At 41.4% G+C, this 14,713-nt stretch overlaps 1 protein-coding gene across 6 annotated transcripts in view; it reads left to right on the forward strand.

The window, feature by feature from the left end:
• CDC42BPA (CDC42 binding protein kinase alpha) overlaps window positions 1-14,713 on the forward strand; it is a 328,646-nt gene that overhangs the window by 99,131 nt on the left and 214,802 nt on the right. For all 6 annotated transcript variants that reach the window (XM_037895609.2, XM_037895606.2, XM_027833828.3 and 3 more), the window contains exon 2: window positions 7,719-7,810. In XM_037895609.2, coding sequence (XP_037751537.1) covers window positions 7,719-7,810 — 92 coding nt within the window. The remainder of the gene's footprint in view (window positions 1-7,718; window positions 7,811-14,713) is intronic.

The following is a 14,713-nucleotide window of genomic DNA, read 5'->3' on the forward strand; positions in this document are numbered from 1 at the left end:
TATAAAGCATTAACTTTTTGAATCAGTGTCTATTCTATTTAAATAATTATTGTCCAACCCCTCCCATAATTTCCCACAACCATAAAAATTAATAAAATTTGAAAAAAAAATGCTTAGAACCCATAATTTTGCACAACTCTGAACATTTAAATTGATATCGATGGGGGGAGGGAGAAGCTTAAAAATAAACATTGATATCTATTGAAATTGTAAACAAACAAAACTCAAATTCTGAAGCCTATCTATATCACATTTGGTTCACAGCACTAAGGGCAAAAAAAATGGTGCTCTTTAAAAAAGGGGAAAATAAAGTGGAAAAATCTACTGCCTCACCTATTGCTATCACCAAGTTGAGGTACTGAAGGAAAGTCACATGCGCAATCCTCTGCTCCCACAAATCTTTCATCTTGCTGAATGACAATGTATCACCCAAAGTATTGTCAAGAAAAACATATTCCAGATGTTTTAGCTCTGAGGAGGGGTGCATGATTTATTATCACTAAACCTATCCTATTACCAATCTATTTAGCATAGACAGCCCTTCAAGGGATGCAGTTAGAGATATTTTATTAAACCCTTCTCTTGACCTCACAGTTTGCTTCCTTTGAAATAACTCATATGACCTTGTCAAACAAGTGGTATCAAATCTGCCCCCAATCTCCTAGCCAGGAGAGCAATGTGTGAGAGTACTGTCAGAAGATATACCTTCCAATACATTTGACCAGGACAGGGCCGGCTCTACAGTTTTTGCCGCCCCAAGCAGTGAAAAAAACTGCCGCCACGGACGGCAAAAGGGAAAAGCTGCCGCCGAATTGCCGCCGCGGCCGGCGGGACAGAGGAGCTGCCGCCGAATTGCCACCACCGCGGAAACACTGCCTCCCCTTTCTAACTGCTGCCCCAAGCACTTGCTTGGAACGCTGGTGCCTTGAGCCGGCCCTGGACCAGGACCCATTTTCTGTACTTTAAATTATTATGTTGCCACAAGCTGCAGATGTATGCATAACAAACAATGTTGATGACCAAGCAAATTGACCTTTCTATGGTACAAACCATTTTAAAATAAATTTGCCTACGGAGTTGATCTTTCTTGGACAAGTAATTATCTTTCTTTATGGAGCCCTTGGGCCATACATTGCCATGTCTGTTTCTTGAGATAATAAAGTAACCAAAAATGTTTACAAACCTTCCACTATATATGAATCACTCTATACAGCCCTAGCCTATTTTTGTCTGTGTTTGTGTTTTTACATGAGTAGACCTAGTGATGTTTATTTTTCCAGTATCCCTATGGAAACCCTGGAAGATTCCAAAATATAATAATTGAAGAATGACAGGCCTTTCCTTACAGTGAAAAGTGAACAATTGTTTGGTCGTTTAAACAGCTATGTTGGTGCTTGTTAACAAGATATTTTACCTTGTACTCCAGCCATGCCTATAATGGTCAAAAACCACTGATATCACGAGCTGCTCCTTTGTTTTTAGTCTGTCACTCTTCAACATAAAAGCCCCCCCCCCCCCCCCCAATAGCGTGCTTTTTATTTATTGAAAAATATTTGAACAATGATATCGACATCTTTACATTGGTTAAAATATTTCAAATGACATAGTATAATATAATTTACGCTTGGCCAATAAGAAATCATGTTTTGGTTTCAGCTCAACTATTCAAAAAATTGTTTAAGATATAAAAAGGTTTAAACACAGAGTGGGTGGAAGATGTATATTGTCTACTGTACCCTTGGCTTTAGAAAACCTGGCAACAAGTTCAGACTCTGCAAACCCTGAAACAGGGAAGGCTCCCAGAGGCCTGACCCTGTATTGTGGCAATGCAATGAGCTCAACAGAAAGAGAAAGTAAAGCTGATGTGCCTACATTTTTAAAATAATATTTATTATGATTCCTTAATGAAATGCTTTGTAATAGGGGATGGTATTGTAACCCCTTTGGGATAGAATTGTTTCATAATAAAAAAGTAATGCACTGTCAGGATTTACCTAGCTATTCGTGGAGGTTGTTCTCTTGGTAGTCCAACATACAACTGCTGCATTTTTTTTTTCTGTCTTCAAACAGAAAATTCAGTCATTTTTTTTGTTTGAGGACTTAGTTGTGCAGTGTACAGTTTACTTAGTGTACAGTAAAGTGTGCAGAGTTGTTGCTCTGCAGTTCATGTAACTGGAAGTTCTACATGGATGCAAGTAATATTAAGCATTTAGAAGTTGTGGTGCTGTGTGGTAGTTAGTCACGAGCCCCCTGTGCACTTGCAAGAATGCAGGATGAAGGAGAGTTAAGGTCAGAAAGTGGGCATGTCTGAGGAAATATGAGTTTCAGTGTAATACTTAGCTTTAAATTTCCCTTTTAGGCTCCGAACCTGCAAAGGCAAGTACATGTTGAACTCAGGGGAATACTCACATCATTAAAATTAATCCCATGTGTAAGTCTTTGCAAGCTTGGGACCTTAGACCTTACTACTAGTCCTAGAGCAGGGGTGGGCAAACTATGGCCTGGGGGCCACATCCGAAACTATGGCCTAGGGGCCACATCCGGCCCTCCAGCCTGTTTAAGCCGGCCCTCAAGCTTCTGCTGGGGAGCGGGGTCTGGGACTTACCCTACTCCCGCACTCCAGCCAGGGAGCGGGGTTGGAGGCCACTCTGAGTGCGCATGCCAAGGCTCCTGGAAGCAGCAGCATGTCCCCCCTCCGGCTCCTACGTTTAGGGGTAGCCAGGGGCTGTGTGCGCTGCCCCCGCCCCAAGCGCCATCCCTGCAGCTCCCATTGGCCAGAAACTGCGGCTAATGGGAGCTGCAGGGGCGGCACCTGCAGACGGGGCAGTGCGCAGAGCCACTTGGCCTCACCTCTGTATAGGAGCCAGAGGGGGGACATGCTGCTGCTTCCAAGAGCTGCTTAAGGTAGGCACCGCCCGGAGTCTGCACCCCGATGCCCTCCTGTGCCCCAACCCCCTGCCCCAGCCCAGAGCCCGCTCCCGCACACTGAACTGCTCATTTCTGGCCCAACCCTAGAGCCCTTACCCTCTCCTGTACCCCAGCCCTAATTTCGAGAGCATTAATGGCCCACCATACAATTTCCATACCCAGATGTGGCCCACGGGCCAAAAAGTTTGCCTATCCCTGTCCTAGAGAGTGTGTGTATGTATGTAACTATATATATAATAATTTAGAAATTTTTGTAGAATTTAAGGGGGGGCATGAGCAGGGATAAGGAGGGGGGCGTGACCCTGAAAAGTTTGGGGACCACTGCTGTAGAACCAAATCCCCTTGTCTTAAAATATTCTTATTTACTTCGGTGGGACTACATGTCAGAGTAAGAAAAGCAGATTTGGGCTGTTAGTGCTTTAAAAACAGAATTCTAAAGCAGTTGATATCCTTCTGGAATGAAAAAGGAACTAACTTTAATGAGCAAAGTAATTTTGCCTGTAAAAAGGATGGCATTCACAGGATAAAATATAATTAACCTTAACTTTTTGTGCTGTCTCCACTGGGTGCTTTTTTTTAATTGTGAAAATCACTCCAGTTTGATAAGAAATTTTATGAGGCTATGAAATTACCTATATCTAATGCCAAACCCTTAATATCAGAGCCTAACTAAGAGCTTTGTGGAGAACTTTCTCAGACTGAAACTTTAAACTGCATTTGAAGTTGAATGGTTTGAATTTTAGTTAGAAGTTGCTGATGCTGTCATTGTAATAGTCACATTTTAAAGTCTGTTCTGCTATGGGTTCATGGATCCCTATAATATCTATTATGTTCTGTAACAAGACACTCATTGTGGTATGCTTTCACTGATATTGTGCATGGACATCAGTTTACTTGATGAATACAGTGGGAGCTTCTCTTCTTTGAACAAGCTAATTTTATTAACAGGTCTGTGTCCTGTTTATCCGATGACATTTGGAGCACTTATGAATTTAATTGTCTCACTTATTTATCAAATCTCAGAATTGTGACTTTTCATTCGGTTGAAGTTTGTGTCCGTTTTTTCTCAAGAAGGAAAAGTATCTAAAACCGAATTTCTTAGCTTATCGTTTTGTGCTACTTCATTTTGGAGAGGGATTTTGTAAAGTCCTGGAGCACGTTTTTATATTTGTATAATCTCCATCTGTCTTGATTTTAAATAAAATCAAATGATTAGCCAGACACTTGAATATTTGTTTTCCATCTAGATTGATTCATACCAGTGCTTTATTTTTTAAAAAAAATCTCTTTCAGAAAGCCAGAACTTTTAATGCCAGGAGAATCCAAATTCATTTTAATGCCAGGAGAATCCAGTGGTACCTGTTGTACCATTATTGCTGTTGTAGCGAAGAAGCAATTATTGTTTCCACTTAGAAACTCTTTTCACAGTTCTGGTCCCTGATCCTGCAAATGAATCTGCCCACACATGCCCTTGAATGCACACAGTATCCCATTAAATCAATCTGAAAAGATTTTTATGGCCACATTTTCAAATGTCCCTTTTCAATCTTAACCATCATTTTTACATGCCCACCTATCTGCATGTTCACACCCTGTATGCGTACAACTAAGAGAGCTTATCTGATTTGGAGAAACGTGCCATTTCCCCCTCTCTGTCCAGGTACTTGTGTGGTCCTTGTCACTCTAGTATGTAGGCATCTCATTATCCTCTTGACACACTCGTAAGGTAGGGGACTACTTGGGTATGGAGGTGCTAAACCCATTTTACAGAAGCAAAACTGGGGCATGAGGAACTAGATTCACAAAGAAATGTAAGTGTGGTGATGGTCAGTGTCACCATGCCCGACATTTAGGCACCTGAAAATCACTGGGATTCATGAAGATTGAGTTAGGTGCCTAAGCTCCTTATACACTGAATGGGGGAGAAATCGGTGCCTAAGAATGGGATTCACAAAAGCCAGCATGATGGGTGGCTCAGTGGTTAGGGAGACCATCAGTTAAAGTCCCCTTCCACCTGAGCAGGATTTGAACAGGGATCTGCCACTTCTCAGGTGAGTGCTCTAATCACTGAGCTATGGGATATTCTGATGGGGGGTGGGAGGTCTGTTAGTCTTTCTTGTTGAAACAGTTCCACTATGGATGAATAATTCAGTTAGTCAGGGGAGCAGGGGAACTGAATTCTGGGTATCTCACTACCCAGGAGACTGCTTTAATCAGCAAGCTACAGGGTCATTCTCATGCTTACTCAATCTCTCTCTAGCCAAGTGATTCTTTCGTTATTTATCCATAGTGGAACAGCCTAAATAGGACAGATTGAGGGAGAATATCCTGTAGCCCGGTGGTTAGAGCACTCTCCTGAGAGGTGGTAGATCCCTGTTCAGATCCCTTCTTTGCATCAGGCAGAGTGGGGACTTGCACCAAGGATCTCCCAGATTCCAGGTGAGTACCCTAAAAGTTATGAGGGAGGTCCTCTGGCAGTTTTGTTAGAGTTTTTATATGGTGTCCAGTCTGGTAGGTGAGTTCTGAGTTGAGTGAGTTTAGTTCCCTACATGGTTCGGTGGCAGCTTAGGGGCAGAGGGTGGGGTTGTGAATCACAGTGGGACCCAGTGTCTAAGTCCTTTTGTGAATCTAGATCAAAGTATCTTAAATGACTAATCCAAGATCACATAAGAAGTCTGTGGTGGAGCCGGGAATTGAACCTACTTTTCCTGAATCCCATTCCAGTTCCCTATATTCTAGATCACCCTTCCTCCTCTTAAATAATAGATCCTGCATTAGTAATAGGATTTACATTGTATGAATTGATAAGAATGTCAAATAATTGCTTTATAAAACAAAATGTTTCAAAACAAGGTTTTTGTTTTTACCTTAATAAGTTAGTTCATTTACATAATGTTTCTCAGAGACATGGCTCATGTCTCCCTGAGGACATGCAGATGGCTAGCCAGATTTGGGTGCGGAAGATGTAAAAATTAGATGGTTTAGGCCATTGACAAGGTGTGGGACTGAAAGAGAGACAGTATCAGATTTCCTAAAATTCTTCTGATTTCATAATCCTGAATTGGGATTCAGCTTTTAAAGACTTGAGGAATCGTAACACTAATATTGGTAAAGTCCTTTGAAGATGAGTGTTTACATGTCAAAAGAAAAGGAGTACTTGTGGCACCTTAGAGACTAACAAATTTATTTGAGCATAAGCTTTCGTGAGCTATAACTCACTTCATCTGAATGCATCCGATGAAGTGAGCTGTAGCTCACGAAAGCTTATGCTCAAATAAATTGGTTAGTCTCTCTAAGGTGCCACAAGTACTCCTTTTCTTTTTGCGAATACAGACTAACACGACTGCTACTCTGAAACCGTTTAAATGTCAGTGGGTCAATGAAGTTCCCCTCCAGGGAATTTTCCCCAGAACTTTTATTTGGTAGGGCATTGTCCTTCAGTTGGAGGGTTCCATGGCTCTTAGCAGTGCATCCTGAGAATTTACCTTTTCATTTTATTGCCCCTGGGATTTGGGGGAGAGAGTTTAGCACTCCAAGTTAGAAAGGAGGTGTTCCACATGCAGAGGATCCCCTCTGCACATGGATGTAGGGGATAAATAGGCTGGCCTATTATTAACTGTCAAGATGTGAAGTTAGACTTCTGTGTTTCTCTTGGAAGAGTTAATCTCAAACAAGAATGCAGACCAAAATGTTTCCCTGCATTCTCTTTGTGTTAATGCTGAGTTCAACTTAAGAGGGGCAATGCAGAATTCTAAACATGAGTCTTGGCACATAACTTAAGGTAGACTTGATTTAAAATAGTCATTTTTACTTCATTCTCATGGCAATGTTTACCCTGCCTTTCCATAGCCGTAGGTGCTGTTACATAATTAAAACTTGCAAAATTATAAATAAGGGTTGAGGCATACTAGGTAATGGTTTTTAAATATATTTGTAATGTTTGTCTGCACGTATGCTCTTAATCATTTGGGATCTAAATGGTTTTAAAATATTCATTTCTAAAACATTTCAGTTCACCAAATTTTCTTTTGGAGAAAGTCTGCTGTTTATTATAAACTTGACTCTGGAAAAAATACAGAAAATATTATATATAAACACTAGAATTACCTGTGTGTGGAATGTTTCGTTCAAGTTTGGTCACCAAATTAAAATAAAATATAGAGTAAAAATATATGGCTTAGAAAAAGATTTTGGAGGGAAATGGGGGTCAAAGCAAAAAACCCCAAGCAAACATACTGAACCAAGGGTTAAAGGTTAATTTAGTAACCCTTGCACATAAAGTAGTGATCTCTCAGGAAGTATGTATTGATATACCTTCTTGGGACAGTGCTATCAGTCCAGCACCTTTTCATCAGCACTTTAATTTTCCTTAGAGTAAAATATTGATCATTAATATTGAGCTGGTGTAGAAGTTAGCATATTTCTGTCCAGAGTGATGTCATAATTTTACCATACTGTACTTTCACAACCAGACATACCAATCTATAACACTTGGAAACCTACTATATTGAAAATCATCGTGTGGATTTATAAGAAATATAGAAGGATATAGGCAGCTTGATTCTATCTGTAAAAAATATGTACTCCATAAAATTCCTTTCAGAGCAGACAGAAAGTTTGGCTTAGTTCTTATTGGTCATTAGTTTCAGCTTTATATTTTGTAATATTACTTTAGGGAATAGATGTATATAAGAAAAATGTTCTATTATTTTTCAGGGCTCTTATAACTTAATATTTTATTTTATTAATGTTACCTTTTTTTTAATGATTGACATTTTCCTTTGTTTCAGCCAAACCTTTTACATCTAAGGTGAAACAGATGCGACTACATAAAGAAGATTTTGAAATCTTGAAGGTGATTGGTAGAGGAGCCTTTGGAGAGGTAAGGTTTTTTGAGACGTTAAATGTACTACAGAAAATCTTCTGCAGTCAGAAAATTTATTGGTACCAAGATATTGAAATATAAGTCCTCTAGAAATACACAGAAATACTACTTAGTGAGCTGGTAGGGATGGAGGCAGGGACGAAAATTGATTGAACTTGAAGTATTTTCACAAAACATTTCAAGTTCCACAAATCTGCATTTGTCAAAAAAAATTCTGATCACCTCCACTTGTGACCTCCCAAGGCAGTTCATATATTTGGGTATATATAGCAGGTATTAGTGCCTGTCTGCAGCAACTGTTTACCAAAGTCCATATCTGTGAAAGCATGCACATCTATTTCATAATGTTTGGCAAAGATGCAGGCTGGTGCCCAGAAGATCACCTTAAAAATCTGTATTAAGGCCACTAATCCAAGCATCTGATCTGGTACAGAAGATTTCAAAAACAGAAAATTTACAGGGTAGGGAATATTTGTCTTTTTGTACTTTTTATCTGAAGATTTGAAAGTGATTTACAAAGTTGAATAAGTGTTACTCCCATTCTGCATATGGGGAAACTAAGCAGAGAAAGGTTAAGTGATTTGAAAAAGTTACACAGCAAGTCATTGGTCTTCTGTCTGTCTTTAATTTACATTTCTTATTTTGATGAGCAAGTGGGAATAGATGTGGATAAATGATAACTTCACTGTTGCTTTTTTTTTTCCACCAAAAAGATCTCTGCCCACACTCAAATAGGCTTTCCATTGTGGATAGCTGTGGAAACATCATGGTCTTTGTGCTTGCAGAGCCCAGTCCTTGTTCAGGAGACAGATGATATTAAATTTTTCAATGATCTGTGTAGGTTTTTTTTTTTTAATCATAGTTTTGTCAAGAAAAAGGGGTTTCCCAGTTTTATTTTGTGCGTAGAAAACATTGACGATGATGGATGGACTCTACTGAAATTGTTACAGATTTCTTTGGTTTTCCACCGAACTTGAGGGTCCTTTGGACTCAAGCTGTACTATTGAACTGCGTCTGTCAAATGAGCACTTTACTAAACATTTAATGATGTTTTGTTTAGAAGGTGTTTTTTCCTCCAATTTTTAGTGTTTAATGGTAGATAAGGTCAATCATGTTACACTTCCAAGACCATCCTGAAAGGCATCGTGAAAGATGGAAATATTTATGGCTCACGTTATCTCTTTTTTCAGAATAGATATAATCTGTGAATTTTAATTGTTACGGTATATGTTTTAATCCAAGCATTTTAAAAACATGAATTATTCCCTTTCTGTTCCTCCGATTTTGCTTCCAATTTTGAATGGTTATTTGATTATATTTGCATTATTATTGTTCTAAAACTATACCAGAGTTTTGTCATGCCTCATTTGGTAGCACGTACAATGGAGTTGTAAAGCTTTCATTTTCTGCTCCTGCTCATTTAACAGTCTAGATCAGAGGTTCCCTCTTCAGTTTGAACTTGTCGGACAGGGTGACCAGTCACTGGCTTCCAAGGAGCTGAACAGCATGTGGAGGTAGCAGAGACTGAAAGTTTCCAGGTTGAAGAAACCTTGGCTTTCAGCCCCTATTTCTTAAGATCCACTAAGTGAACATGTCTCATGATTTCCATATACCAACAAGCAGTGCACATGCAGAATGGGTAGTTTTGTGAGCAAACGGGGCCTTGAATTTTTTGACAGCCTAATGTGCGAGGGACAGGACCTCATGGTAGATCCTCAGCAGAAAACTTTCCTTATTGCCTTGAAAAAAAATCTTAGGCAACAGAAAGCCAATTTTTTTTTTGAGGCAGGGTCTGAGGAATATTCCTGTTGCCAATGGAATTTAAGGACTTCCAGAATAGTATGCGATTTGGGGTCTGTATGATGGCTCCTCTGGAGAGCATATATCATATTTGGGTGGCAGGGAAGAGGCAGGTTCAAGGACATTTATTTTCTTTCATGAGTAAGAATTAGGCTGTGCTTGTCTAGAGTCATGGAAGGCTTAGTTTCTGTAGCTGTACTAAAGGAACTGTGATTTTTACTTTAATGTAGGTCCCTACTGTTGCTATCACCACCACCATATACATGTTTAAAGTATGAGAACCATCACACAGCAGATATCCATTGCAGTGCTACCAGGAGCAAGTACATTGCATTTATTTAATCTGTTGTTCCACTTGGCTATGTTAAAGGAACTGGGATTTTTATTCTCTGCAAACTATTCTCGGGACCCTATGTACTGAAGCCTAAACCATCTGCTACACAGGCTGTCTTTGTGGGATCAGGAAATTTTGCATTTGGAGTCAGAGTTCCCTCTCAGAGTGGGTGATCTATTCCACTCTACCTCTAAGAACTGGAAGGTGTTTCAGCCCTATAAATTCTTGCATCCAAGGAGATCTAGAGAGCTGTATTCAATATCTCTTTGCAGACACCTTTCAGCTTGATGCACAGAAAGTAATTTTTCTTCTGTAAGATATTATCAAGGGGAGCCCAACTTTGAGATGCTCACCTCTACTCCCTTTTGCTCTTGCTTCAGTTGACTACCCTCTCCAGTTCATAATTAAAGCATAGTTTTCCCCACCCTCATCTACTGTCAGCTTTAGCTAATACTGAGATTCTGCACAGTGGGTGGCTCTAGACCAGGGGTCGGCAACTTTCGGCACGTGACCCATCAGGGTAATCCGCTGGTGGGCCGCGAGACATTTTGTTTACATTGACCGTCTGGAGGCATGGCCCCCCGCACCGCTCAGTGGCCGCAGTTTGCCGTTCCCAGCCAATGGGAAGCAGCGGCCAGCATGGCGAACCATAGTCACGGGGGGCTGTGGGGGGCCGTGCCTGCGGACGGTCAACGTAAACAAAATGTCTCACGGCCTGCCAGCGGATTACCCTGATGGGCCACATGCCAAAAGTTGCTGACCCCCCCTGCTTTAGATTTTCTTTAGTATTTAAAAAAAAATCCTCTTGCCTTAAATGGATACTATCAACCTATTTAATTCCTGACACCTGTCTTCCATAAAGGATAGTAACCAGGTAACTCCATGCCATGTTCCTGGAGAACAGTGCATAAAAGTGTCTTTTTAAAAGACTCTGGAATTTGTCTTTTTTTTTTTTTTTTTTTTAATGTTTTGGTCTTCAGTAAAAAGAAATGTTAATCTATACTGAAACTGGTAAAAAACCCAATGTGTTTGTTTTTTTAAAATAAGAGTTCTAAAATAGCTAAAAGGCATCCTTCAAGGATGCTAGTTATGATTTTACCATTGTTTAAGGAAGGTACATTTTAAATCCTGTAAAGGTTGATATTGTCCCTTTTAAAAAATGGATTTGGAATAACATATTCTTACCAAACATTCCTTTGTGCATTAAAATATCCTTTTAACTGTTAGGTATGTAAAATAAAAAAAAAAATGGTAAAGGCTGCTAAACCACACATCATTGCAGCTTAAAATAGCCTAAATTAAGTTACTAATACATTGCAAAAATGTATTGCAGCTATGACTTTCATGATTCTGAATATTTCTGCATAATAAGCAAATGCAGATTTTCATTGGCACAAGCTAACACTTGTTCATACAGTGGCTCTGTACTCAAATGGTTCCTTTTTTTATAATGTATACATTCGGGAATAGTTTCTTATTAACTAGCTCTCTTTCGTTACTTTTGAACAGGATAGGTACAGACAAAGGCAGTCTGAACTAATTATTATTTTTAATTGTAAAAGTTTACAGTTTGTTTTTGTTTTTCTTGAAGTCCTTGCCCTCCCTGATGTAGCCCTGAGAATCCTTCCATTTTTGTTCAGTTTAGCTCCCACATACACTTGTTTATGCAAGGTCCTGTGTTGGGATAATATCTTCTGGCCAAGGAACTCATTCGTGCCTGCGTAGTAGGAGTTGTTCTTATCCTGGCACAGCTCATGATGCGGCCAATAAGTGCCCTAGTACTGCTGGCCCCATGCAGCAATGTGTGAAAAATTTACCAGAAACCTGTTAGCCAAAGGTCTTTAAAACCGTGAGTCAGTGGATCACACAAAGGAAGGGGATATTGCCACTGGCCCGTGGGCAACAGCTTTGTTGTTTAGGACCTTTCTTCTAATTCTTCCAGGCAGTTTGAGAGTGTAACTGACATGTTATTTTACATCTGACTATAATCCGCTCTTAGTCTATAAGAGAAAAATATGTTTACACCATAAGGTACATTTTTAGCATGGTGCGCTAAGATTCAGACACAACTCCCAGTAATATTAATGGAATGGAAGGGCTCAATCCCCATGGCAAAATATAACCCACAATGTAAATTTGACATGTGGGCCTCCTTCTGCGTTGCAGACTGGAATGATAACCTAGAAACTCTCTGTGATGAGCCATCTCTGTAGCAATTCTAGTTGTGGAATGGCAGCAGAACAGGGCCCTAATACTGCAACCAACCTTCAGCATTCCAGTTGAATCTTACCATAAATGACAGGCACTCATTGGCATGAAGCAGGAAGAAACTCATGCTACGCTTTCCCAAACTCCCCCCCCCCCCAAAACTAAGCCTTCCTTGCATACTTTTATAGGTGCTGCCACAACTGTGTATAAACTATTGTTATTTAACACTTTTACATAGCACCTGATGCATAAATACCATGTTATTTTCTCTGTAAAGACACAATCCTTGCATTGAGGAATTTATAATCTAGGTTATTGGCATGACTGGAAGAAAAGGAATAGGGCATCAGACAAGAGGAATTCTCCATCACTTGCAGTTTAAGTCAAGATTGGGTGTCTTTCTAACAGAGATGCTATAGCAGTGGTTCTCAACTGGGGTCTGCGGTCCCCTAGGGGGCCTAGAGCAGGTTTCATGGGGGCCTCCAAGCAGGACCAGCATTAGACTCGCTGGGGCCCAGGGCAGAAAGCCAAAGCCCCATCGCATAGGGCTGAAGCCCAGAGCCCCGCCATCCGGGGTTGAAGCAGAAGACTGAGCAATGTAGTTTCGTGGGGTCCCTGTGGCATCGGGCCACAGGCAATTGCCCTGTGTGCTACCCAGTAACGCTGACCCTGGCTTTTATGTGCGGAAAACCAGTTATTGTGGGACAGGTGGCCATGGAGTTTTTATAGCATTTTGGAGGGGCCTCAGAAAGAAAAAGGTTGAGAACCTTTGTGCTATAGCACAAAAAGAGGTGATGGGTTTGATGCAGAAAACACAGGGTAAGTTTCTATAGTCTTGTGATGGGTTCCCTCCACCCCCACCCCGGGGGTGCAGCCTGGAACTGGGGTACTGCTGAACCCTCTGTCTCACCAGCTTGGGCTCCCTCTCACACTGTGCTGCTGTGACAAGCTGCAGACCGCACCTGGTCCTGCACTCGTACAAACCTTTACATAGGCAGGGACACACCCAGCTGCAGTTACATGAGGGCTTCTCCACCACCACGCATGAACTAATAATAGAGCGATTCCAGCCATCTCACCCTCCAGCTCCACAGCCTAGGACCCCAGAGCTGTACCGTCTTGCCCTGGTCAAAAGCCTCACCAGTGTATGAGTTACTACCCCGTCCGACCCTCCCTCAGAGTGGAGAGGACAATGCACAAGCCTTTGTTAGCTGAGCTGAGATTTTTCCCCAAGCACGTCACTCAAACCACACTGTTTCTAGGTAAAATATAAGATAGATTTATTAATTACAGAAAGATAGATTTTAAGTGATTATAAGTAATAGCAAACAGGTCAAAACAGATTACCATAAGAAATAAAACAAGAGTGCAATCTAAATTCTCTAAGCTGGATTGGATTTGACTCAAGCAGTTAAATAGTACACCCTCTTAAATAGTGCAAACAGTCCACCAAACTTCCATACACAGTCAGGATTCCTTCTTTCCCTCCTGGGACCAGCGCTTCCCCCAGTTCAGTCATTGTCCGTCATGTGTTTCCAGGTGTTCCCTTGTGTGGGACGTGAGGCCGAGTGGTGATGTCACTTCCCCCTTTTATAGCTTCTTCCATCTTGCTGAAAAAATCTTTTGCTGTGACCTGAGTCAAACAGTTCCCATTGTGGAGTGCTATCTCTGAGAGGTTTCCATTGTTCACAGTTCCTGGTGTAATCCTTGTGAGTGTTTGTATTCTTCTGAATGGGCCATTTGGCCTTTTTATTGTTGTACAGTAACTCCTCACTTAATGTTGTAGTTATGTTCTTGAAAAATGCGACTTTAAGTGAAACGATGTTAAGGTAATCCAATTTCCCCATAAGAATTAATGTAAATAGGGAGTGGGGTGGGTTAGGTTCCAGGGAAATTTTTTTCACCAGACAGAAATTATATACATATACAGTATAAGTTTTAAACAAGTTCTAATCAGAGGATTGTCTGGGGACCTGGTCATAAGCTCCCTGAGGTTCTCCTAAAGCAACCGTGTTGATATCAGGTGGGATATTTCCCAGGGAATGTCTTGCTGCTAAATGATGAACTAGTACCCGGCTGAGCCCTTAAGGGTTAACACGTTGTTGTTAATGTAGCCACACACTTTACACGGCAGCACTGAGAGAGGCAGGAGGGAGGAGACAAATTGATGCACAGCAGCGGCTGCAAACACTTTCCTGCAGAAACTGAAAATGATGATGAACCCATGCTGTCCCGCTGGAGTGCACCACTCCGTCCTCCGGACGGCGCATGCACGGCTGCACCAACTTTCCAAAGTGCTGGAGGGTGCTCAATCCCTGGCTCTGCCCCAGGCCCGCCCCCACTCCACCCACTCAACCCCCTGCACCCCAAGTGTGCTGCGTCCCTTGCTCCTCCCCTCCCCCCCCGCCTCCTGAATGCCGCGAAACAGGTGATTGCTGCGGGCAGGAGGCATGGGGAGGGACAGGAGAGGCTGCACACTGCATCCTCATTCCTCCCCACCCCCCAAGCCTCCTGAATGCTGTGAAACAGCTGATTGTTGTGGGCAGGAGGTGCGGGGA

Source organism: Chelonia mydas, chromosome 3, assembly GCF_015237465.2.
Source record: "Chelonia mydas isolate rCheMyd1 chromosome 3, rCheMyd1.pri.v2, whole genome shotgun sequence".
Taxonomy (NCBI): domain Eukaryota; kingdom Metazoa; phylum Chordata; order Testudines; family Cheloniidae; genus Chelonia; species Chelonia mydas.